The sequence below is a fragment of the Dendropsophus ebraccatus genome, chromosome 6 (genome assembly GCF_027789765.1).
Source record: "Dendropsophus ebraccatus isolate aDenEbr1 chromosome 6, aDenEbr1.pat, whole genome shotgun sequence".
Taxonomy (NCBI): Eukaryota; Metazoa; Chordata; class Amphibia; order Anura; family Hylidae; genus Dendropsophus; species Dendropsophus ebraccatus.
The window spans coordinates 22756980-22783263 of record NC_091459.1 but is presented as its reverse complement, the minus strand read 5'-3'; the positions used below and the strand labels follow the sequence as shown (position 1 = coordinate 22783263).

The 26284-nt window shown below is 46.3% G+C and overlaps 1 protein-coding gene across 6 annotated transcripts in view; it reads right to left on the bottom strand.

The window, feature by feature from the left end:
* The window catches only part of MEI4 (meiotic double-stranded break formation protein 4), a 228762-nt gene that overhangs the window by 183092 nt on the left and 19386 nt on the right, over positions 1-26284 (bottom strand). For all 6 annotated transcript variants that reach the window (XM_069974676.1, XM_069974675.1, XM_069974674.1 and 3 more), the window contains exon 3: positions 25056-25624. In XM_069974676.1, the coding sequence (XP_069830777.1) occupies positions 25056-25624 (569 nt within the window). The remainder of the gene's footprint in view (positions 1-25055; positions 25625-26284) is intronic.

The following is a 26284-nucleotide window of genomic DNA, read 5'->3' as shown; positions in this document are numbered from 1 at the left end:
CACAGCCAGGCTCAGAAGGAAGGGAGCGCCAATTTGCTGGAGCAAAACCGCAGCTAGTAATAGTTATTAGAATAGTGCAGTTACTAAAATACAATAAAGAAAATGAGATTACAGGTAACGTGGGGTGGTTCCGGGTAATCTGGAGGTGGTTACGGGCAACCTGGGGTGGTTACGGTGAACATGGGGTGGTTACGGGTAATCTGGGGTGGATACGGACAACCTGGGGTGGTTACGGTGAACATGGGGTGGTCACAGGCAACCTGGGGTGGTTACGGGCAACGTGGCGTGCATACGGACAACCTGCTGTGGTTACAGACAATCTGCTGTGGTTACAGACAACCTGCTGTGGTTACAGACAATCTGGGGTGGATATGGTCAACATGGGGTGGTCACAGGCAACCTGGGGTGGTTACGGGCAACGTGGGGTGGATACGGACAACCTGCTGTGGTTACAGACAACCTGGGGTGGTTACGGGCGACGTGGGGTGGATACGGACAACCTGCTGTGGTTACAGACAACCTGGGGTGGTTACAGGCAACGTGGGGTGGTTACAGGCAACGTGGCGTGGATACGGACAACCTGCTGTGGTTACAGACAACCTGGGGTGGTTACAGGCAACCTGGGGTGGTTACAGGCAACCTGGGGTGGTTACAGGCAACATGGCGTGGATATGGACAACCTGCTGTGGTTACAGACAACCTGGGGTGGTTACAGGCAACCTGGGGTGGTTACAGGCAACATGACGTGGATACGGACAACCTGGGGTGGTTACAGGCAACCTGGGGTGGTTACAGGCAACCTGGGGTGGTTACAGGCAACCTGACAAGGATACGGACAACCGGCTGTGGTTACAGACAACCTGACGTGGATACGGACAACCGGCTGTGGTTACAGACAACCTGGGGTGGTTACAGGCAACCTGACGTGGATACGGACAACCTGGGGTGGTTACAGGCAACCTGGGGTGGTTACAGGCAACGTGGCGTGGATACGGACAACCTGCTGTGGTTACAGGCAACCTGGGGTGGTTACAGGCAACCTGACGTGGATACGGACAACCTGGGGTGGTTACAGGCAACCTGACAAGGATACGGACAACTGGCTGTGGTTACAGACAACCTACTGTGGTTACAGGCAATCTAGGGTGGTTACAGGCAACCTGCTGTAGTTACGGTAAACATGAGGTGGTTACGGCCAATCTGGGGTGGTTACGGCCAATCTGGGGTGGTTACGGATAAACTGAAATGCTCATAGGTAATCTGAGGTGGGTACCTGTAATCTGGCGTGGTTACGGGCAATCTGGAGGGGGTCATTGGCAATTTGGGGTGGTCAGTGGCAAGGTGCGGTGGTCAGAGGCAAGGTGCGGTGGTCAGAGGCAAGGTGCGGTGGTCAGAGGCGACCTGCGGTGGTTGCGTGCAATCTGGGGGGGTTACATGTAATCTGGCATGATTACGGCAACCTGCGGTGGTTAGGGCAACCTGGGGGGGGTTACAGACAATCTAGATTTGTTACGGATAAACTGAAGTGCTTATAGGTAATCTGGGGTGGGTACATGTAATTTGGGGTGATTACGGACAATCTGGAGGGGGTAACGGGCAACGTGCGGGGGTTACGGGCAACGTGTGGTGGTTACGGGCAACGTGCGGTGGTTTACGTGTAATCTGGGGGGTTACGTGCAATCTGACGTGATTACGGACAACCTGGGGGGGTTACGGGTAATCTGGGGGGGTTAGGGGTAATTTAGGAGTAAACTGCAATTATTACTATAATAAAAAGTGTGTGTTTTTTTTTTTGTATGTTTGTCACTTTTTGTACTTTACACATTCATTTTCACTGTATTACTATGATTACTGTGATATTTTCTATCACAGTAATCATAGTTCAGTGACAGAGACCAAATTGGTCTCTGTCACTTTAAATTTTCAGAGTTGGCTGGTTATGTAGCGCATGCGCACTTCATAACCAGCCAGGACGTCGAGGAGGAAGGAGCTCCAGGATCAGGTAACGTATAAGGGGTAAGGGGGTGACTGGGGGGTGACTGGGGGGCGACTTGGGGGACGGACCCTGACACTTTTTATCCCCTGTCACCAATCATTGATGGTGACAGGGGATAAAAAGTGCTTCCCTGCACTGTGAACAGGCGATCGGCGGTATATAGTATATACCGCCAATCGCCTGTTCCGGGGTCCCCGATCACTGCCCCATGCTCTCCGCTACCTCCGGTGGCGGAGAGCATGGGTGTTTCATTCATTTTTATTTTCTAATCACTGTGAACAGACATTAGTCTGTTCACAGTGATTGCGGCGGCCATCTTGGATCTGATACAGTACAGCGCCGGCCCATTAGGGTTAACTGCCGGGATCCGGGCTCGGCGCGAATCTCGGCAGTTGCGGCGGGTGCCCGGCTATCACTGACAGCCGGGCCCCGCCGGGGATGACAGGAGTGCAGCTCCTGCGCCCCTGTCATCCCATGGACGTACCGGCACGTCCATCTGCAGGAACTGCATGCAGATTTGGACGTGCCGGTACGTCCATATGCGGCAAGGGGTTAAGGTAGAAACACACACACCAGGTCCGCAGCGGATTTTACGTTGGAAATTTGCAGCAAAATCTGTTGCGGATCCCTTGCTGGTCATTTCCAATGGCCATTCTCCCTTAGAGATCAGTGCAGTATACATTATACAGCACTGATCCATTAAAGGGGTTATCCAGTGCTACAAAAACATGGCCACTTGCCCCCTACTGTTGTCTCCAGTTTGGGTGGGGTTTTGAAACTCAGTTCCATTGAAGTAAATGGAGCTTAATTGCAAAAACTGGAGAAAGTGAGGGGGGGGGGGGAGTAGAGGGGAAGGTGGCCATGTTTTTGTAGCGCTGGATAACCCCTTTAAATCAGTGCTTTTTTGCTCAGGGCTGCTGCAGCCCAGACCTATAGATTACCGAGTCGGAATCAGTGTCTTTCCGACGCTGAGGCCTGGCCAGGTAAGTTGAAAGGATCACATCTCTGCGTTTGAATCGCGGGGGGCGGGGGTGGAGGGTTGATCTGTCCACAAGACCACCAATAATGGGGGAGATAGCCATTTAAATGCTGCTGTCAGCCAGGCGTGGCTAACTGTCGTGGTTCCTGCCTACTGATGGCAGCAGGGAGTACAGCGGTTCAGAGCGGAATCACAGCATGACCCCTCTCTGAACCCTCTACCTGACCCAGGATGTACAGTTACATCCTGTACTACCAGGTACATTGCTATGGGCTTTTTACGTTAACAGACAGGAGTCGGTGCAGGGATGCTGGTGCCGCACTCCTTTTTTTTTTGAACCGCTACCCAGTTCCCGCGCACTGCGTCGGTCTATTTCCGAACATCCCACATACATGCAGGTGATTGTCTGTTAATGTAAAAAGCCTGTATCGATGTACCTGTTGGTACACTGTTTGGTTTTATTTCTTGTCTACATTTAAAAAATACTAAAATGAAGGACAAAAATTTGTCTGCCACGCTTCCAAGGTGGACAGTGGGGGACGTTTTGTCTGCCTTCACTGTGATATACGTGGGACGGCTATGATTATAGTGGCTATCTACATTCCGCCCCCATATAACGCTGAAGTTCTTAAAATGGTCCTGGCTTACATTGCCACTTTGCCCGATCTCCCTGTGCTTATCATAGGAGATTACAATAATGTCCTCCTACCACAGTTAGACCGGCTCCCTGCAGGAGCTGTACAATCAGATGGGCGGCCAACGGCCCTGTCGCGCCTGCTGGAGGAGTGTGGCCTGAGCGACCTATGGAGAATTCGTAATCCTATAGCTCAACAGTTTTCCTGTTACTCCGGCTCGCACCGCACCCTCTCGCGGATAGACATGGCGGTTGGTACGCCCTCACTACTGTCCCATATTGTGGATATTCAATACTTACCTAGGGGTGTATCTGACCATTCTCCGCTTCAGGTGTGCCTTTCAGTGGGTGTTGGGAGATGTGGGGGCCCCTTGCCATGGAGACTTCACCCGTTCTGGATGCAGCTAGTGGATGTGGACCCCTCTGTGGACATGGCCATTACTGAATTCTTCAGCACAAACGCGGGCTCTGCCTCGGTTTCTTGTGTCTGGGACACTCTGAAGGCCTACCTCAGGGGGGTTTACATACAAAAGATTAGTGCCCACAAGACCAGGAGTAGACGCCTCACAGAGGCACTCAGGGATCGGGTGCAAAAAACAGAGTGCATAATGATAACGTCCCCCAGTGATACAAATAGAAGTAGGTGGGAGGAGGCGCAAAAACTGTACAATGACCACCTACTCAAAATTGCAGAGGACAAGCGTTTCTTTCAGAAACAGAGATTTTTCCAAGAGGGGGAGAGTGCTGGGCATTTACTAGCAACCATTGTCAAATCCCAAGAAGGACCTAGCCATATTGTAGAGCTTAAAGGGGACGGGGGGCGACTGGTGACGGAAGACAGCGCAATTTTAAATGTATTATATGACTTTTACGCCACCACCTACTCTTCCACCCTAACTCTGTCTGAGGAAGAGATTGATCACTACCTTGATCCTATTCCACTCCCTCAGCTGACAGCCACGCAACGAGACTTGCTGGAGGGGCCTTTAACGGTCGAGGAACTGGAAGACGCGCTCCAGTCCTTTTCTAATGAGAAGGCTCCTGGATGCGACGGGCTTCCAGCGGAATTTTATAAGAAACATCAATCTCTTCTACTTCCTCGGCTGCTGGAGGTCTACCAGGAATCCTTGAGGGAGGGCCTCCTACCCCCGTCCATGAGGGAAGCCATAATTGTGGTGATTAAGAAACCGGGCAAAAACCCTGCAGAGCCGGGTTCCTATCGACCCATCTCTTTGCTCACTAATGACGTTAAATTACTGGCTCGGGCCCTGACAAACAGACTGACGCAGGTAATCACATCCTTAATCCACAGTGACCAATCGGGCTTTATGCCAGATAGATCAACCTCCCTTAATTTACGTCGTCTCCAGATGAATTTACAACTAGGGGCCGATGGGGAGAGCTGCCCTGCGGTGGTCTCACTGGACGCTGCGAAAGCTTTCGACAGCGTCGAGTGGGCCTTCTTATGGGCAGTCATGAAACGTATGGGCTTCGGGCCGACTTACCTGCAGTGGGTCCAATTATTGTACACACAGCCGAGGGCACGTGTTCGGGCAAATGGGGGCATGTCGAAGGGATTTGCACTGGGGAGGGGCACACGGCAGGGCTGCCCCCTGTCTCCCCTCCTTTTTGCAATTACTATTGAACCATTGGCGTGTCTGCTGCGGTCGTCCAGTGCTTTCCGCGGTTTCCCGCGGGGGGCGGTGGAGGAGCGTGTCTCTTTATACGCAGACGACATGCTGCTGTATCTCGGTGATGTACTCGGCTCCCTCCCCCATGTTATGGCCATTATAGAGGGGTTTGGACGACGTTCAGGCCTATCCATAAACTGGACGAAGTCTGTCGTTATGCCACTCCGGCCTCTCCCGGACGGTACAACCCTGGCTCCCACCGAGTTGCAAATAGTGAAGGAATTCAAATACCTGGGTATCATAATCACCCCACACCCTTGTGACTTTATAGCTAAAAATCTAACCCCCCTCATTGGTAAATTCATAGCTAAAGTAGATACATGGTGCCGGCTGCCGCTGTCTGTTATTGGCCGGGGCAACTTGCTAAAAATGATATTAATGCCGCAATTGCTCTATGTGATTCACAATTCGCCAATATGGATACCTCTGCGGATTTTTCATAAAATCCAGGGCGTATTCCGTGACTTAGTTTGGCGTAAGGGGCCGGCGCGGATTCGCTTAGAGACACTCCAGAGACATAAAACTGATGGGGGCCTTGCCCTCCCAAACCCCTACATCTACTTTCTTGCCTCCCAGCTACAACATTTCAGGAACTGGGGGTGTAAGGACCAGATGGGACAAACGGGACGGCTGATCACCTGGGTTAGCAAACAAAAATTACCAATTATGGCTCTTGAGACGGGTGAGGCGAAGTGGCGGGGCAGGACACTCCCTACGCTCGCTCTAATGATTAAGGTCTGGACCAAAATGAAGCAGTTGCTGAAATTGGAGGGGCCCACCAGTCTCACACCGTTATGGCGCAACCCCTTACTACCTGAATTCTTTAAACTGGAGGGGTTTTCTCCATGGGAAGAGGCGGGGGTACTATATTTGCACCAGATTCTGCAGGAAGGTACTATGGCTGCGTTTAACTATCTACAAGAACTGTATGCTATCCCACATTCCAGGTTTTACCAGTATCTGCAGCTTCGGCACGCCTTCCAGGCCCAGGCAAGACAAATGACGTTAGATATAACTTCTCATGCTGAACTCAATTATATTACGGTGGGGGATTCGGCTAGGGGGCTCATCTCCAAGTTATACACCCTACTTCTACAGGAACACCTGGATAGATTCCCATTAACGGTCAGGGGGAAATGGGAAACAGATGTGGGGGTTCTGTCTGACGAAGACTGGAGGGAGGTGTTGGAGCTCACTACTGTGGTTTCCCTCAGTGAGGCCCAGAGACTATCGCAACTACTCCTAATACATAGGGTATACAAAACTCCAGTCTTCCTGCACAAAATTGGGGTACGGCCTTCAGCCGAGTGCCCTAGATGCGGCTTGGACAATGCGTGCCTCCTACATATGATGTGGGAATGTAGTAGATTGGAGGATTTCTGGAAAGGAGTCGCAGACATAGTCACTAGAATATATGGCATTAGCTTACCTATGGAGCCTATGGCCTGCCTCTTGGGTATTCTGACCAGGTTAGACCTGGAAGACTGCGATGCTATCGCCATACAACGGATGCTTTATCAGGCCCGTAAGACTATTGCCTCCAGATGGATTCAGACAGACCCCCCCACGGTACAAGAATTCGTAGCTAAGGTGAACTGTGTAATTAGATTGGAGAGGGGTGTATACATTAAACGCAAATGTGTACACAAATTTGAGAAAATATGGGGACGCTGGATAGACACCGCTGGTCTACCCACCAGGGCCTTGTTAAATTGTTGCAGAAACCCGATCCAGGTTATGTTGAACCTATAGCGGAGTAGTTGTTAATGGGTACGGAGCTAGCCAGGCATTAACCAAACCTCTTTCCACGCACAACAGTGTGGTGCTTCGCAGCAGTTTTTCACTGTGATAAAGTAACTGTCTTACTCCCTCTTCGTCCACAGGTACTGGGATTTATGTGTTTGGGTTTTGTTTTCTGTTTGGAAACGATTATTGGGACACCGAGCTATGATGATATGCCGCTAATCTCCTGCAATTGTTTATGCTAAACGATGTATATCGGCGTTCTGCCCTTGTTATTATGATACGGTGATGTCCCTCTTGTTATTCGAAAAGCTTGTAATGTCTTTCTTATTATTTTTGCTCTTTGTTAAGTGAAAAAACAGAAAAATTTTAATAAAAACTATCTGATTAAAAAAAAATGAAGGACAAAAATGTATATTACAAATATTTTTATGATAAATGACTGTATGCTGAACAAGGATTCCATTTGGATAGTAGCAACAAACACCTCAATTCATATTTGGTTAAAAAAACAAACACAAGGGGACAAAATGAGAGCAGATTATTAAAAATGCTTTTATCTTTCTGTCACACTTAATCATACCAAAACTGCTTTCAAATGCACACAAAAGATTAGCAAAAACAAGCACTAACACAGTCATGACGTAATTTGTTCATTTTATCGGACAGTCACTTGAGTGTTTCCTAGTATTTATCTAGTATTATCTAATATATACAAAGCAGCATGATAAACCTTCATGACTACAGGGCTCGGAAAAAGGAGTCCTTTCTACAAGTATAATCAAAGTTAGCAGATTGTACATATATACTTAACACCTATTCACTCTATCAATATCAAGAAAATCTCTTCAAATTGGCTTTTAGTTTTGCAGAGTAACTTAGACCCTCATCCAGTGGCGTAGCTACCGCGGTCGCCGCCGCGACCAGGCCCGCCACAAAGGGGGGCCCTCAGGGCCCCGCGAGGCCCTCCCGATCAATCACTCTTGTGACCGCAAGCATTGTTTTGCTTGCGGTCACAAGAGTCCGGCTCCGTCTTCCCCCGGCTGCTGCGCGGCTGCCGGGGGTGTCGCGTCTTATCCCGGCAGCGCATGCATCCCAGAGCTCCCTGCGCGCCTTGGGCCCTGATTTCCGGTTCCGGCGCGCAGGGAGCTCTGGGATGCGCGCGCTGCCGAGGATAAGACGCGACACCCCCGGCAGCCGTGCAGCTGCCGGGGACAGACCGAAGGAGTGAGGATCAACGTGGGAGCGCGATGTCAGGTGAGTTAAGTTTTGTTTTGTTTTTTATCAGCCTGCAGGGTGGGGGAAAGAGGGGGGCATCTGTGAGGGTGGGGGGGGGGAGAGGGGGCATCTATGAGGGTGGGGGGAAAGAGGGGGGCATCTATGAGGGTGGGGGGAAAGAGGGGGGCATCTATGAGCGTGAAGGGAAAGAGGGGGGCATCTATTAGGGTGGGGGGGAAGAGGGGCCATCCATGAGGGTGGGGGGTAAAAGGGGGGCATCTATGAGGGTGGGGGGAAAGGGGACCATCTATGAGGGTGGGGGAAAGGGGACCATCTATGAGGGTGGGGGGGGGAGAGGGGGCCATCTATGAGGGTGGGGGGGAGAGGGGGCCATCTATGAGGGTGGGGGGGAAAGAAGGGGGCATCTATGAGGGTGGGGGGAAAGAGGGGCCATATATGAGGGTGGGGGGGAAGAGGGGCCATCTATGAGGGTGGGGGGGAAAGAGGGGGCCATCTATGAGGGTAGGGGGAAAGGGGACCATCTATAAGGGAGGAGGGGGGTGAAGGGGACCATCTATAAGGGAGGGGGGGAGGGGACCATCTATAAGGGAGGGGGGAGAGGGGGCCATCTATAAGGGAGGGTGGGGGGAGAGGGGGCCATCTATAAAGGAGGGGGGAGAGGGGGCCATCCATAAGGGAGGGTGAGGAGAGAGGGGGCCATCTATAAGGGAGGGGGGAGAGGGGGCCAACTATAAGGAGGGGGGAGAGGAGGCCATCTATAAGGGAGGGGGTAGAGGAGGCCATGTATAAGGGAGGGGGTAGAGGGGGCCATCTATATGGAGGGGGGAGAGGAGGCCATCAATAAGGGAGGGTGGGGGGAGAGGGGGCCATCTATAAGGAGGGCAACATGGGGGGAGAGGGGCCATCTATTTGGGGGGGGGCAACATAGGGGGAGAGGGAATACACAGAGGGGGGCATATATTATTAGGGGGTCACATAGAGTCAGGGCTACCCACTAAATGAGGGTGTAAAGGGGCCAATACAGATGTGCAGTGTATATAGAGATGAGGATGGTGCCAGAGTGAGGAGCCTAATATGTCTGTCTGGCAGATTCTGTGGATTCGTGGCTCAAAGAAGTTCTCATAATGGCCCAGGACGGATGGAGAAGATGAAAAGGAAAGAACTCCGATCAGAAAAGACGTCTCCTGTGAGTCACCTGATATAACTGCACTCTAATGTATATGGTGTATAGAGCCTGTGTAGAGCTGGGACCACCTCTATATGACTGGATGAGGTGATTTAGTATACTGGATTTGGTCAGTAACAATATGGTGGTGATGGTAGTGGTTGTGGTGTGGCAGTAATGTTTCCTTCCTATATACTGGTATTACTGGTAATATTGGTCTCAGTATACAGGATTTGGTCAGTAACAGTATGGCGGTAATATGTACGGTGATAATACTTTCTCTTCCAATATGCTGGTGTTATTGGTAATATCTGTCTTGGTGTATATATATATATATATATATATATATATATATACACACCAATAGCATCACTTGGTCGTGAAAGGAGGGGGGGGGCAAGTTGGCTTCTCGCACCAGGGCCCAGGAGACATTAGCTACGCCCCTGCCCTCATCATATATATTTGGAAGTTCAATTGATGTTTGAACTGATCCTATTAATTTGAATGGAGCAGTAAATAACACCCAGGCTTCAATTTGGCCGCCATATCGCAAACAGGCTGGATTAGGGAATGCATCTTGCAGCGTTCCCCTGTCCACCCTGCCCAACAACTTATGGTTACTATGTGTTTCTATAAAAAAAAAAATGTGGTATCAGTTCTCATCCGTTTCTGATGAGCCTTACTGTTTCTTTACAGTTTTAGGCTGGGTTCACATCAAGAATTTTTTTTAAATTCATGACTGGATCCGTCTATATTAAAGGAGAAGTCTGATGAAAATTTTTATCAAAGTATTGTATTGCCCCCCCCAAAAAAAGTTATACAAATCACCAATATACACTTGATGTGTACATCAAGTACATGACGTAATTTTTTGGACGTACAAAAAAAAAATGGTGTGTGCACAAATGTCCATCCAAAAAAAAAAAAAAAGAACAGAACACTGACAGGTTTGATTAAAATGGAGCACAACTAAGACAAATGGAGCACAACTAAGACAAATGGAGCACAAGAAAAGTTCATTGTAATAATGAGGAGACAGAGGAATCCACTTGGTTCCGTCATCAAATCGAGAGTAGAAACAGGATTCTTAGATTTTTTTTTCTTTTAATATGCTGTCCTGGAGAAAGATGTAACAATAAATATGCAAAAAAAAGATGTGGATAGATACCTGGCCTTGGTTTTTCCCTCGTCATTACACTGACTTATAGGGCCACTTAATATGGTGGTTTTGGTGGTTTCCCTACAGGAGCCACCCCTTGGCTGGGTCCTTCCCGGAGGGATATCTGGCTAGTCCTGTGTTTTGAGACTCTTCAATGAGGCTTCACAGGCTCTTTTGCATATTCATGTTTCCCAGGGGGCAATGCACCTAGGATTTCACTGCATTGAGCGCTTTCACTAGCAGCCGACAGTGTTATCTTTGTCTGGTCTCCCTGAGATCAGCGATCTGTTTCTCTTAAAGATGTAACAATGTACAGCTTTGTTCCAAACATTACAGAAAGTCTTTTTGAAATAAAGTAAATGAAACTCCTGGAACTCCAAACTATATGTCCATCTCCATCCAATCTATACATTTCATAGTTGCTTAGAAACTCTGCATACCCAGCTGTGTTATCTAATTCTCTTTAGGTAAATATATTCTTCTAACCAGACAGTAAACTTCATGAGAAAAAAAAAGTGCAGTGTATATACTGTGTAATCAGAAGATGGTTACATAAGAAACACAATTATCATATACAAGTGAAGAGTGATGTTTGGCTAAGTATATACTGTGTTTATTCAGTCTGGGGTATTTACCAATACAGTGACATTACCCATAGTGTCCTAGTATAATAAAGAAGTCTACTTATATTTGTAGCGTCCCACTATGTAGTAAGATTCATGTTTTTTCCTCAATCCTTTACAGTTGAAGAAATAGTATGCCAAAAACATCAACATGTCCTCAGGTTGGGTGTGGTATTACAACTCTGTTCTATTCACTTCAGTAGAACTAAGCTTTGAAAAAAATAAATAAATAAATATATATATATATATATATATATATATATATATATATATATATATAGTGGTACCTTGGTTTAAGAGCGTTTTGGTTTAAGAGCTCACAGTTTTCCAAAATTTGGATTTGGTGTAAGAGCATTGCTTTGGTTTAAGAGCTCCCTGTACTGGGTGGGACGCGAGTGGGGGAGGGGCATGGTCTGCATATCGGGGTCTACAGCCCTGAACTCTGACCCAGGAAGTCTCCCTCACCTTCCAAATCCTAGCAGATCCACTTCAGGCTGGGCCTTACATCAGGGGACAGGACTGTGGAGGTAATCCCTCCATAGCTGTAACCCTTCTCTCCCCGGACAGAGAGTGCTGCATGTATGTGCCCACATCTGCGCTGCTCCTTCCTTCCTGCTCCCTGCAGTCTCTGTCTGCCCTTGTGTTTCCCATCCTCTCCATTACTGTACAGACACTTATAATATCACATGTTCTGCTGTTTCTGAATGTTTGTTTCATTTGTTTTACATGTTATTCAGAATAAAAAAAATCATTATTTTTGGGGTGTGGAACCAATTGTCTGCATTCCTATGATTTCTTATGGGAAAATATGCTTTGGTTTAAGAGTGGATTTGGATTACAAGCGCGGTGCTGGAACGAATTATGCTCCTAATCCAAGGCACCACTGTGTACATACAGTATATATATATATATATATATATATATATATATTTGGTCTACATAGATGTATCAGGGTGCTTTTTTTGAGGGGGGTGATCTGATTTTATTGGTACCATTTTTAGATAGGACTTTTTGATCACTTTTTATTCAGCAAAAATTGGCAATTGCTGCATTTTTTTGTGTGTGAATGCAGTTCAACACGCAAGATCAATAACAAAATATTTAAATATTTATGACATTCCTACATGTGATGATACCAAAAGAAAAATGTTGCTTTTTTTCCATTGTTTTCATCATTTGGCTGTCTAGAGGGTTCAATGACCAACATCAATAGCATCTTTGATGTTGGTCATTAGCAGTGGCAAATAGCATATCTGTCTAATGCTGCATTTACACGGAACGATTATAGTTCGAAATTTCACGATAACGATCGCATTTTAGCGATAATCGGTTCGTGTAAGCACAGCGAACAATCAAGCGACGAGCAAGAAATCGTTCATTGTGATCTTTCAACATGTTCTCAAATCGTCATTGGTCGTTCGCTAAAAATTCGCAGATCGCTTTGTGTAAACGGTCGAACCTGATGATCATTCCCCTCGAAAGGCTAGAGCTGTCTCGAAATTAGAAGAGCAACTTTCCAGCTGAATACTACATGCCTTTACAGTCACAATTTCCCCTAGCAAAATCATCTGTTTCCTGTGGCAATCCCTTTAAACTTGTTCCCAAGGAATTTTAAAGAGGTTGTCCACCTTAAACCAACTTAAAGCTGCACTATTAGCAGGTTCGGGCCAGTGAACCTGCTGACATGCAGCCGCTCTTTACCTTAGGATAGCAGGGCCGTCCTTCTTATTCTTGTGTTGTCCGGTTTGTGCTTCTTTCTGAAATGTCCATATGCAATTACCTGGTTCGGCGCATTTGGGGCGTTCCCCATTGGCACGGAGCACCCGCTCGGTCCGCCTAGCCTGCACCCTCACAGCCTGTCCACTATGCATGTTCATATATGAATAGCTAGGCCGCTTGTTATGGCGCATTTGCAGAAAGAAGCCAGTAACAAGGAGCCTAACTATGCATATATGAATATGCATAGTGGGCGGGCTGTGAGGGTGCAGGCTAGGTGGACTGAGCAGGTGCTCCATGCCAATGGGGAATGCCCCAAATGCTCCGAACCCGCTAATTTGCATATGGGCAGTTATTAAAAAGCAGCCCACTACCGGACAACACAAGAATAAGAAGTACCGTCCTGAAATCCTAAGGTAAAAAGCGGCTGCATGCCAGCAGGTTCACTGGCCTGAACATGCTGAGTGCGGCTTTAACACAACATAAGGGACAAGTAAGAGATCGCGGGCATTCAACCTCTGTACACTATATGGATAGAGCCCCAGATCACGTGCCATATCTGCGGCTGTATTCATGTGGAGATCACCTGGGAGAACTGAGGTCGGACCCCTCCGCCATTTCTTACTTGTCCCCTATCCTATGGATAAAAAGTTAGTTCTAGGTGGACAAAATCTCTAACTTATGTTGGTGGCCATCAATGAAGATTATTTTTCATTCTCATTTTCATTTTCATTTCATTTAAAAATTTATATGTATAACATCCCTTAACCCCAGAACCCTTCCACCCCCTCCCCCCTTCCCACCAATCTTATCCCAAATTGTGGCACTAGGGACTATCCAGTTCCTTTGAATCACTAATCTAGCGTAAAGCAAACATTTAATAATCAGACCCCTTATAATATCATCAGTCACATTAGGTGAATCTCCTAATACTGCTATCTCTGGGGAATGAAAGATAGTACAGTTAAACTTTGTCTCCAAGAGATGAAAAATCCCCTCCCAGTATTTGCCTAGAACGCGGCACCCCCAAAACATATGACCCAGGCCCGCACATTCCTCCTGGCATCTCGGACAAGAGGAATAATTTCTTCCTCCCATACAAGAAAGCAGTAATGGGGAATAGTACGATGCATGCAAAATCCTAAATTGAACCAACCTGTGACCCTCTGAAAGTGAAACCTTTTGTACATTACTCATTATATTGCTCCAAGTGTCCTCGCTCAAAGGGCCTAGCTCCATCAATGAAGATTATTTTTAATTCTCAGTAAACTTTAGAAGATAGCAAAAAGTTTATGAGAATAGTTGGGGTTTTAATTAAACAAGGGTCTGTACAATATAAAAACCTGAGGTTTAATGAAACTGTTACTATGTTAGACACAAGAGAATGTAGAGGTTTTTTTAAGAAAGCCCATTGCAACTTTTTCTGGTTTTATTTACCAGAATGCAGGCCAATCAATAATATGCAAGATATGCATTGTATACTCTGAACACACTAAACACACATAAAGATTCCAGAAGACTCACTTTGAGATCATTAAATGCTCGGTTAATGACAGTCACATACAGTGCTTTATTATACTCCTGGAACAATGTTCTTTTAGTAGCATAAAAAGCTTTAAATTAGTGACTGTACACATTTAGTTTCCGTAGTCTTATTCGATTGCTGTTTGAATTTTACCATTTTGAAACTAATTAAGTTTCAACTGGAGACCAATCAAATGATTCAGAGTGACGCTATGTCATAAAGGAAAAACGTAAAAAAAAACACAACAAAAAGAAAGGTAAAGACTGAGCAATATATAGAAGTATATCAAAATAAGTGCATGTACACATTCTACTTGTGATAAAAAAAAACTCTGTCAGCGTGTCCAATGGTCATATGTCCTCCAAATTTGGTGAGCGGTGTGATTTTGGTGGAAGATGTAGCTATCACATCCTAAGGCTATGTCCACACATTGTATGAAACCGGACGTTTTATGAATAATAACTGAAACATTAAGGCTGAGGGTAAAAGGCTCAGTGACATCTATTTAAAGGGGTGCTCCGGCGGGGGGGGCACTTTTTTGGGGGAACCGGGGAGGAGGTAGCGGAAATAAAAGACGTCCACTTACCTACCCGGTTCCAGCGGCGGGTCCCACATCAAGGCGCTCCGGTGCCCGGTTCCCGGCCGCTTCCTGGTGTCTGACGCCGCCCGAGACGCTACGTCTCAGGTCCGCTCAGCCACTCAATGAAGGAGGTGGGATCCCTTTGAAGTCCGCTCGGATCCCGCCTCCTTCACTGAGTGGCTGAGCGGCCCTGAGAGGTAGCGTCTTGGGCGGCGTCAGACACCAGGAAGCGGCCGGGAACCGGGCAACGTGATGCGGGACCCGCCGCTGGAACCGGGGAGGTAAGTGGATGTCTTTTATTTCAGCCACCTCCTCCCCAATCCCCCCAAAAAAGTGACACCACGCTGGAGCACCCCTTTAACACACAGGATGCACAATGAAAAAAAATGTGCATTTCTATGACTTGCTGTTTCATTGGGGTCATGCAACTACATAAAAGAGGTGATTTGAGTAAAAAAAAAAAAAAAAAAAATTGCAGTCATGCCACAGTCATACATAGCTGGATGGTGGTGTGTTCGGCCCACAGTATAAGGTCTATGGGGACCTCCCAACTCACCACTGTCAGAAGATGTTGGGCATGATGGATTTTTTACTGACAGACCCTTCTGTTCTTGGAGGGAAAAGCCAGCACCAGAGCTGTTTGTCAGCAGTTCACCCCTGCCCGTACCTTATTTTCCGGTGTATAAGATGACTGGGCATATAAGGCAACCCCCAATTAGAGTTTAGGATATACTCTCCATATAAGACTACCCCTCTTCCAACGCACACCAAATAAAAATTGGTAAAAAACATCAGACAGCAGCGAGATCTGAGGGGCAGAGAAGGAGGTACAGTAATAGCGGTAGGATACAAGGGCAGCCAGACGGGTGATAGAGGTGTGTTTTTCTGGGCACAGCGCCACTCTACCGTATCTCTTTTTTCCATACCCCGGATGCCTGCAGCTTGCTCTGCCCTTCACATGGCCGCCACATATGGCGGGGTTGTGGCTGTTTTTTTTCCGCTCCCCCCACTGTATGCAGCAACCGCAGATTCTCCAGTCTGGTTCCAAAGTTTTTCAGCACCCGCCATATAAGATGACACCTGGCGTATAAGACAACTTCTGACTTTTGAGAAGATTTTCCTGGGTCCTTCAAGGGTATTATAGTAGTCATAGGGCTAAAGGCCCTAGCGATGCTTGTGCAGCCCTTGCATTAATCAGCTGTGCATCTCTTATTACTCAGAGAGATATGTGGCCTCTTGAGGATTCCTGTCGGAGCAGCGGTGTCGTGAGAAACTGACATGTCTCCATTGGGAGCAGCGGGGATGTGGGATGAAGGAGCGCACGGATGTGCCCGCATCCGATTTCAGCAGTGGTAAAGATCATCCGGCCAGTACTGCAGTACCGGCTGGGATGATCTTTTCTGAGACCGGCCGTTCCGTGACTCGGCTGGGTCACGGAACGGCCGGTCTCTTACAAGGTATGAACATGGCCCAATAGTGTCATTACAATCGCCTTGACACTTCTAATTGTGATTTCTATTAGTCTGTAGATAATAGAACAATAGCTAATGTGCATATGGAAATGAAGATGCAGTTTGTTTACTAAAAATATGATATTTTTAAATAAAGGATTTTAAGAAGAAAATTTTTTAAAAAAGTTTAAAGTTCGTAAGGTACAAAGAGCTCAGGAAGACATAATACGAGATATCCCAGTAAGGCTTAGAAATAATGCCAGTAATGCTTTCAAGCTCATTTATCAGGCACCGGGAATAACACATTTGTGATTGTCAGGAAATTATTTTCATAGAGACATAAACAATATTTTCTTTAAAGATAATCTGACATTTTTTCTTGCCTTGAGAGCAACTACTGTGACAACTCTACAAATCAGAACCAAGAACATATGCCGTCCAGTAGCGGAATAATATCTACTTTTTAAAAATGTATGGCTGCTTAGGCTGCAGCATTATATTTCAGTGTAGGTTATTACACGCTTGGTAGAAAGCATTGATTTTATTCTACAGTGGAGATCCTCTCGTTCTTACCCAGAAACATGCATTATTACAGTGAATACCTATCAAGGATTTAAAGAGGACCTGTCACCCCCCGTGCCGGGGTGCCAGGCTCCCGACCCCCCGTTACAGCCCCCTATACTCACCTGATCCCGCCGGGTCCTGCTTCCTGAGCCGGTCGGGTCACGGAGATATGAGCGCCCGAAGCCCGGCGCGCGCTCACAGGAGAGTCCCATGCCCATAGAGAATGACGAAGCATCGGACTCCCCAATCATTCTCTATGAGCGTCGGACTCTCCTGTGAGCGCGCGCCGGGCTTCGGGCGCTGATATCTCTGTGACCCGACCGGATCAGGAAGCTGGACCCGGCGGGATCAGGTGAGTATAGGGGGCTGTAGCGGGGGGTCGGGAGCCTGTCACCCCGCCACGGGGGGGTGACAGGTCTCCTTTAAGTGTAATGCATCCTGGGCAATATTTCAAGGTTTTATTTAACCCCTTAAAGCGACTCTGTACCCATAATCTGACCCCCCCCCAAACCACTTGTACCTTCAGATAGCTGGTTTTAATCCAAGATCTGTCCTGGGGTCCTTTTAGCAGGTGATGCAGTTATTGCCCTAAAAAATTTCTTTTAAACTTGAAGCCCGTGCCAAATGGTGCACCACCCCTCCGTCCTTCCTCCCCACCCTCTTCATCATAAGGAGTGCCACTGAAACATTTTCTCCATGCTTAACATTGCACAGGTCCTTAACGATCCAGCCCATGTGCCAGCTGCCACAGGTGGGGAATAGGAGGCAATCTGCCTGGAGCATTCCTAATGATGAAGAGGGTGGGGAGGAGAAATAACTGCATCACCTGCCGAAAAGGACCGCAGGACAGATCTTGGATTAAAAGCAGCTATCTGAAAGTACAAGTGGTTTGGGGGGGGGTCAGATTATGGGTACAGAGTCGCTTTAAGGACACATGCCGTACAGGCATGACACAGGTCCGCTAGGGGGATTCAGATAGGGGTCACCCCGTAATCTTGCTCTGAATCTCACCGCTCCCAGATGCTATCAGCAGTCGGGGACCACAGCTATCGCCACACCCGCTAATTAGACACTTAAATGCAGCTATCAAAACTGACAGCTGCATTTTAATGGCATCAAAAGCCCATAGGTGGTGGTATAGTGGAGGGATCCCCCCCCCCCCAGGCTTGGCACTCCATTGCTCTGGGCTCCAGCAGCCCATAGTAATGGAGCACTGATCTCAAATTACTGTGTATAAAAACCAAACATTTTCATTAATAAACTCCCCCCCCCCATCTTTCCGTCTTATAAATAAACAAATTTGAACTATTAAATTATCACATTCCCAAGGGCAAAAAAAGGACAAAGCACAAAATTTTTGTTACTTCAAATCCAGGAAATTTGACTTGGCCAGGGAAAAGGGGGCAAGGCCTAAATGTCCCCCTTATTTTTTTAAAAAAGGTTTTAATTTAATTTGTACAGACTTGAGGAACATAAACAACATGTCAGTTTTACTCAAATAATTTTTTACTCGGTTTCTTAGCCTATTTTATGGAAAAATTAAGTCTTTAGTTGCAAAGTTCAATTGTCACAAAAAATAAGGACTCATGTGGGTCAGTATGTGAAAAAATGCAAGCACTATAACCTTTCAACCCCTTCACATGAGTAATACGTAGATATACGTTCCTACTGCACATACCCTGTGCAGTAGGAATGTATATCTACGTTCCTGACTTCAGGGGCTTTAGATGTGTGCAGGACCGCTGCAGTGAGAGTGACCCTACACACATCAGTGTCTCGGGATCCCAGCAGCTGCGTCTCATTAACCCCTTAAAGCCACAATCTATAGCAATCGCGGCGTTTAAGGTATTAAGTGACAGGACAAGCTCCTGTCAATGAGTGATCAGGACCCCCGCAGCCATCACTTACCTCCCTCCTTTCAGATGGGCTATATATGCATAGAGTCTGCTCTCAGGCAGGTAGTCTGAGGTAGTCATCTGGGCGGTGTGCGGCTAGCAGGTAGTCACGGTCCCCTGGGCGTTCTTCTGCTGTAATCACGCCCCTCTGGGCATGATTCAAATGGCCGAGTAGCTGTGACATTCTGATGCCGGACGCCGCCGCGCATGCGCAGTACAGCCGCTTCCATTCCGGCTGTACTGCGCCTGTGCAGAATAGCCTCGAATAGCATGTGAGCCCGAGTTCGAGGCTATTCTGCACAGGCGCAGTCCAGCCGGAATAGAACCGGCTGCACTGCGCATGCGCGGCGGCGGCCGGCATCAGTACGTCAGCGCACCGACCTTGGGCACGGTGCGCTCCCGAGTGATGCCACAGCTACTCTGCCATTTGAATCACGCCCAGAGGGGCGTGATTACAGCGGAAGAACGCCCAGAGGACCGTGACTACCTGCTAGCCGCACACCGCCCAGATGACTACCTCAGGTAATTAGCATACAGGGCGCCAGTTTTATAAAGATACTTTGCGGCTTACACCGGGAAGGCACGGAGGCTATGAAAACACCTGTGGCAAGTGTGCTGTGTGCTCTAACAGCACATTTCAAAAGCTCTATATGCTTTTTTCCGGTGATTGGTTCCCTTTAAAAATCTTAAGAACAGGTTTTTATCGCATATAAGCTGAAGGGAGTATGTGCAGTAAGTCCTGGCACTTGCAGGTTGCTGTTACACTTTCCTGTTTTTGTCTGTAATTTAGCCACAGCGGCATGCAAACTGCATAGTGTGAACTGAGGTGTTAAAGTGAGGGACAATTTTTGTATTTTATGTCTCTATGACATGTCAAAACTTTTTGAAATAACACATACAGCGATTATCCTGCCAGGATTGAACTCATGTCTGACCCTGCCATTTGCAGCAGGGTCCTGGCTGCATATTACAGCCTGTCAATCTACCAAAGCAGCTTGCACAGTGACAGAGGAGATGCCTCCCATTTAAGTTGTTAAATCTCTGGGGTCTGATTCATCACTGACCTTGGAGTCCCAGCACGGCTTTGACTGTGTATTAAAACATGCTCCTGTTACTTCATCACTCGGGAGTGAGAGTACCCTAGTCATCAAACCTGAGCTCCGTTTGCCTAAACGGTTATTATCTTTATAGCATTTACTCTCAAGTTTTTGATAATGTGTGTATAGGTAGATACATGTCAGTTGCTGCAATGAAGACTGAGAGATAAAGCAGTGATCATCAGGAAAATAGAAGAGCGAATTGCCGGTCTAAATGAAACAAATCGCTTTGTTTGATCGGTAAGAGGCTTATCATCCGACTGCCTTTCAACTCCCTGTTCCGCTCCCTGCCACTCCACCCCGGGTATCAGGAAAAGCTGTATCCAGTCCTTGAAAACCAGGAGATGTTTCCCAGGACTGGATCCAGCTTTTCCGGGCACACGGCAAGGAGTGTTTGGGAGCGGAACAGAGTTGAAAGGCAGTCAGATGATAAGCCTCTTACCGATCAAACAGAGCGATTCATTTCATTTAGACCGGCAATTCACTCATCTCTAATCAGGACCATGCCTCTACTATAACAAAAAAAAAAACAACTAAAATTCATCCTGCGTCAGGCTGGGTTCACGCTACGTTTTTGCAATCCATTTAACATATACGTTTTATGGAAAAAACAGATGCAAAAAACGGATGCAATTGTGTGTCATCCGTTTGAACCCCTTTTTTCAATTGACTTCCATTGTAAAAAAAAAAAAACGATCGAAAAGGATGCGTTTTTTTTTTTAACGGACACAAAAGTAGTGTTGACTATGTTTTTCTGTCCGTTAGAAGTAACCAATTAAAAACGGATATGTTGAAACGATTGCAAAAACGCAGTGTGAACCCAGCCTTATGGTGCGTTCACATGTAACAGATCCGCAGCGGATTTCACGCTGCGAATTCACAGCGATATCTGCTGCGGATCCCTGCCCTGTACACTCAATGGGCAGACAAACTCGCAGCGGGATGGACATCCCGCTGTATGTCAGCAGTCTGCCCCGTTAACCCCTGGCCGTCGGAGCGTATACATCACCTTTTCCACGCTACTGCTTGCTTCGGGGTTTCCCAGCCGCAGAAAGCAGTTTAAGTATACAGTCTGGCGGCGGGGGGTTAACTGGCCTGGCTGCTGACATACTCACAGCGGGATGTCCATGGCAGGGCAGGGATCCGCAGCGGATCGCGCTGCGAATTCGCAGCGGATCTGTTACGTGTGAAGGCACCCTTAGAGTTACTACACAATGTCTTGTATTGACAAAATTTAAATATGGTATTTGTTACTTTGTTTTATTTGCTGGAGTGGCAAAAGTTACCATAAAAAATAAAAATGTAGCAAAAAGGGGTAATCCCCAATAAAGTCAAGGCCTGCCCTTCATCTCCCACCATGTACCCACCTTGTTCAGTTTTCTTATTGAATTCTTCTTCTTGCTGAAGCAGTTCTCTCACTGGTACTTTATTTTACTTTATCATTATACACTCGGCTATGTTCACACTGCGTATAATTCCGGCCGTAGTGCGAACCGCGAATATACGCACGTAGTTTTGAGGTTGATGCGTTTGCTTGAAAGTATACGATATACGCCCGCACAGTGCACACTACGTATGAGCTTACGGCTGGATAGTATACGGCGCCGTGAAAAATAAACAAGACCATTGTTTGAGGACGGAAATGTTGAAACTTACGGCCATGGATTTACATGCGGTCCCGTACGAAGCACTTATTTCAGCCAAATTGAACTTGATTTTTCGATCCAAAAGGTTCTGTGTGGTTTACAGGGCTGGGCGAAGATTTCAAAGTAAATGACCTGTTTCAGATCGCTTCGAAACAAGCTAAGGAAGCATACCTGTACTACGGGCGTATGTTCGCGGTTCGTACGCAGTGTGAACATAGCCTAAAATTACGTTGTGTGAACATGGCCTAAGTATTAATCACGACCATTGTTGCAGATTTGCAAAAAGGCTGTGATTAATACTTAACTTACATCTTACTGCAGCTAGAGGGAAGTGTATACGCCGGCCAGAGTGTATACGCTGACATATCAGTTCACACAATGGAGCGTACGGCTCCGGCAGCATGCTCCATTGTGTGCTGCAGGGAATTCGCTAATTCATTAGCAGTGAATTTGTTAGTAGTGAAGATCATCCAGCCGGTGGATGATCTTCAGTAACACCAGCCGTTCTGTGATCCAGCCAGGTCAAAGAACGGCCAGTGTTATACGCCATGTGAACATGGCCTTCATACGTACATGATCCACAGATCTGCAGCATATTTGAAGTTGTGTTCAGTTATTTAGATCAAATCTGCTGCAGATTTGCAGCATAAAATCAGCTGTGATACGGTGTATGTGAAGCTACCCTTCACACGTACAGGATCCGCAGAAAATCTGCAGATTTGATGCTGTGTTCAGTTATTTAGATTAAATCTGCTGCAGACCTGCAGCAGAAATACGTATGAACGCACCTTTAGACTATGAATCCGCCTCAGGATTTTAGCACAAAATGACAGGTCTATCGATAATGAGAGCCACAAATAATGATCGTGAGACTCTGTAGACCTTGTTCGTTAATTTCTAATGATTCTGATGTGGATTATTCAGTGGTATATTGTAAATACTTGCATCCATAACTTTATTGTTAACTTAATATAAAATTTTATGGGTTAAAGTTATAAAAGCAGTCCATTGAAAACACCTGTTTGCATCCCTACACCCCTAGCTGCTTGTCCATTACATTCTAGACTCCTACGTACTGTATACTGTACTGACTTCCTTGGAGTTGCCTCATTGCTTCTGATCAGACATCATACTTGCTTTCTCTACCTTTGTGCTTTGCTATAAATCCCATCATGCACCAGCACCACATCCCATAAGCAGCTAGAGGTGGTACTGTATATGCCTACTTGGAGGACACTGTATTAAACTTCCCCTATATTGTCTCTTAAATAAGTTAAAAGACCATAAGAATATAATCAAAGAGGGTGACCTGTCGCCTCCTCCAGTATAGCTGTGTGACAAGAGCTATATAATTATCATCAGTAATTCTGATATCCCTCTCTGTGGAGAACGTGAGTGGAATAGTCCATGCAGTTTCATCAGACAGGAAGTTCTAATAGCTGAGATAAACCTGCTGAAGGCACAGAATCATAAGTAATTTCCAAAGGGTCACTATACATGACCAAACTGTAGGAAAGGATTCCAGGAATTTTTAGTGAAAATAAAAATGTAAACTAAGAAAAACGAACAAAAAATTGCTGTGTTTTTTGTGACTGGCTAGATTATGCATAAAAATTGGCTTAAGTGCATGTTTAATTAAGAGTCACAAAAAAATGTTACAAAAATCACCAATTTATACTTATTACAGGAAATGCACATAAAGTGTTTTTCCCTGCACTTACTACTGCATCAAGGCTTCACTTCCTGGATAACATGGTGATGTCACTTCCGGGATAACATGGTGATGTCACTTTCTGGATAACATGGTGATGTCACGACCCGACTCCCAGAGCTGTGTGGGCTTTGGCTGCTGGAGAGGATGATGGCAGAGGGATGCTCAGTGTCCCCCCAGTGCCCTGTGTCCCTCAGTGTCCCCCTGCCATCATCCTCTCCAACAGCCACAGCCGCACAGCTCTGGGAGTCAGGGCATCACCATGTTATCCAGGAAGTGACATCACCATGTTATCCAGGAAGTGACATCACCATGTTATCCAGGAAGTGACATCACCATGTTATCCAGGAAGTGAAACCTTGATGCAGTAGTAAGTGCAGGGAAAAAAGCACTTTATAAGCATGTCCTGTAATAAGTGTATATTAGTGACTTGTATAACTTTTGGGGGGCAATACAATACTTTAATGAAAAATTTCCCTGGACTTTTAAAGTATTAAGCCAACTCTCCACTACTTCACACTAGGCTTGGCTGACCATGCAAGGGTTTTGAACAGGGATTCCAGACATCTGTAGCATTTGCTAATCTCCCTTAACAACAAAAAGACTAGGTATGTTTAAAAACAATAGTGTGATGCTTCCTTTCTTAAAGGGATACTGTTACCCCCTTTTACACTGTCTGCGATTATTTGTACCATTCACAAGTTTAGATATTTTATATATGACTATAAAACTATTTCTTCTTTCTGCTATAAAAATCGCTTCATTTCATCAATGGACATCAGTGTCAGCTAGGCGGGGCTTGATGGTAGTTGGGCCACCTCTCCCTGGACCCAACTGTTGTGAAGCTCCGCCTAGGTGACACTATCCACCAATGAAATTAAGCAATTTTAGAGCAGTAAGAAGACACAAACATGTTTTATACAGGTACTGTATATATCGAATGTGCAGCATCTAAGCTTGTGGATGGTGGGGAGAACTGCCCATAGAGTAAGGAGGATGACCGACAGTATCACTTTAAATCATAGTGTATTAAGGGTGCCCATACCTGTATCCTGTTGCATTAAAGTGACACTGTCACCCCCTTTTTGCATTCTGACTTCTCTACACAGGTGTAATGGGTAAATTTATCATACCCTTTTTTACATAATACGTCATGGTGCTTGTTCAAGTAAAAAGTGATCTTTTATCATCTGCAGATTGTGCTAAGGTGGCGGGACTTCACGGTAACAGCGCTACAGTAGGCCCTGCCCCTCCGAGACATCATCGGTACATAGTCCCCACCCCCTTGACACCCATTGGTATGGGCCGAACTAGAGGGGTTGGGGCCTAGACCTTTAGGTCAGCGAGGGGGGCAGGGCCTATGTGCAGATGAAGTTGCGGAGGGGTGTGAAGCCCCGCCCACTTAGCACAATCTGCAGTTGATAAAAGATCACTTTTTACTTGAACAAGCACCATGACATATGATATAAAATAAGGTATGAAAACTGCTAAATTTACCCATTACACCTATGAAGAGAAGTCAGAATACAAAAAGGGGGTGACAGTGTCACTTTAAATAATTGATAGGATCCCGTTTAATAAATATTTGAGGTCCATGTTTAATCACTAATCAGTCCATACGATATTAATTGAATCACTCACCCTGTTTATGCTGTCATTTCTTAAGATGCTCTGGATCAGTTGTCTTTCGAAATCTTCTAAACTCTTCATGCACACTCGGAGAATATTTTGGGGCAGGTGTGAGTTAGTAAGGAGACTTGTTATAGTTTTAAAGGCTTTCGTTTGAACTGTTAAAACAGATGGTTTAGGAGTTTCATAAAAGCTAAGTAAGCCATTCAATAATCCAGACACTGAATCAGTTACCACAGTGCAGTCATTTCCAAACTTTGTGAAATCTGTTCCATTGCTTTGTGCTGTTGTCACTTTTCCAAGACCAAGAAGATGATTAAGAAACTGTATCTGGCTAGACAGCTGTTCCTCACCAAATGAAAAGCTCCTTATAATTGGAAGATGATTTAAAGGAGATGCAGAATGTGACAGATCTCGGCATGTTTGGTCACAGTTGTTAGAACTCTGAGATGCTGTCAATGCATCCATCCCATCTTCATTAGAAAATTCACATCCTGAATCATCTTGTAATAGGTTCATTGCTTCCAGATTTCCAGTTGGTTCTTGCACGCCTGGTGTCAAACTAATGTTTTCTTGAATTTCTAAAGCAAAATATAAACATATTAACGACTTTTCAAGATAAAAAACATAATCATATACAGTGGTACCTTGGTTTAAGAGTAACTTGGATTAAGAGCGTTTTGCAAGAGGAGCTCACAGCTTTTAAAAATTGTAACTTGGTTTAAGAGCATTGCTTTGGTTTAAGAGCTCCCTGTACTGAGAGGGAGGAGGAGTGGGGAGGGGCATGGTCTGCATAGTGGGGTCTACAGCCCTGTACTCTGGGGTCTCCCTCACCTCCCAAATAATAGCAGATCCACTTCAGGCTGGGGCTTGCATCAGGGGACAGGACTGTGGAGGTAATCTTTCCATAGCTGTAACCCCTCTCTCCTCAGACAGAGAGGGCTGCTATACTGTTCCCACATCTGCCCTGCTCATTCCTTCTATACTGCTGTATAGAAAAGTTACTGTCACTGTCCTCCTGCACAGCTCTGTGATTATCACTTCCTGATTGGTCCATGCTGAACCCACCCCCTTCCCCATGGCTGTCATGTGACCACACAGACCTCTGACAGCAGCCTTGCTTCTCTATCTTAGCCTGTTGTACCACACTACTGCATTATGGGGATCTGCAGTTCCATCCTGTATCTACAAACTGCTGCTGTTTTTCAGTTTTATGCCCTTACTATACATTATACTCCACA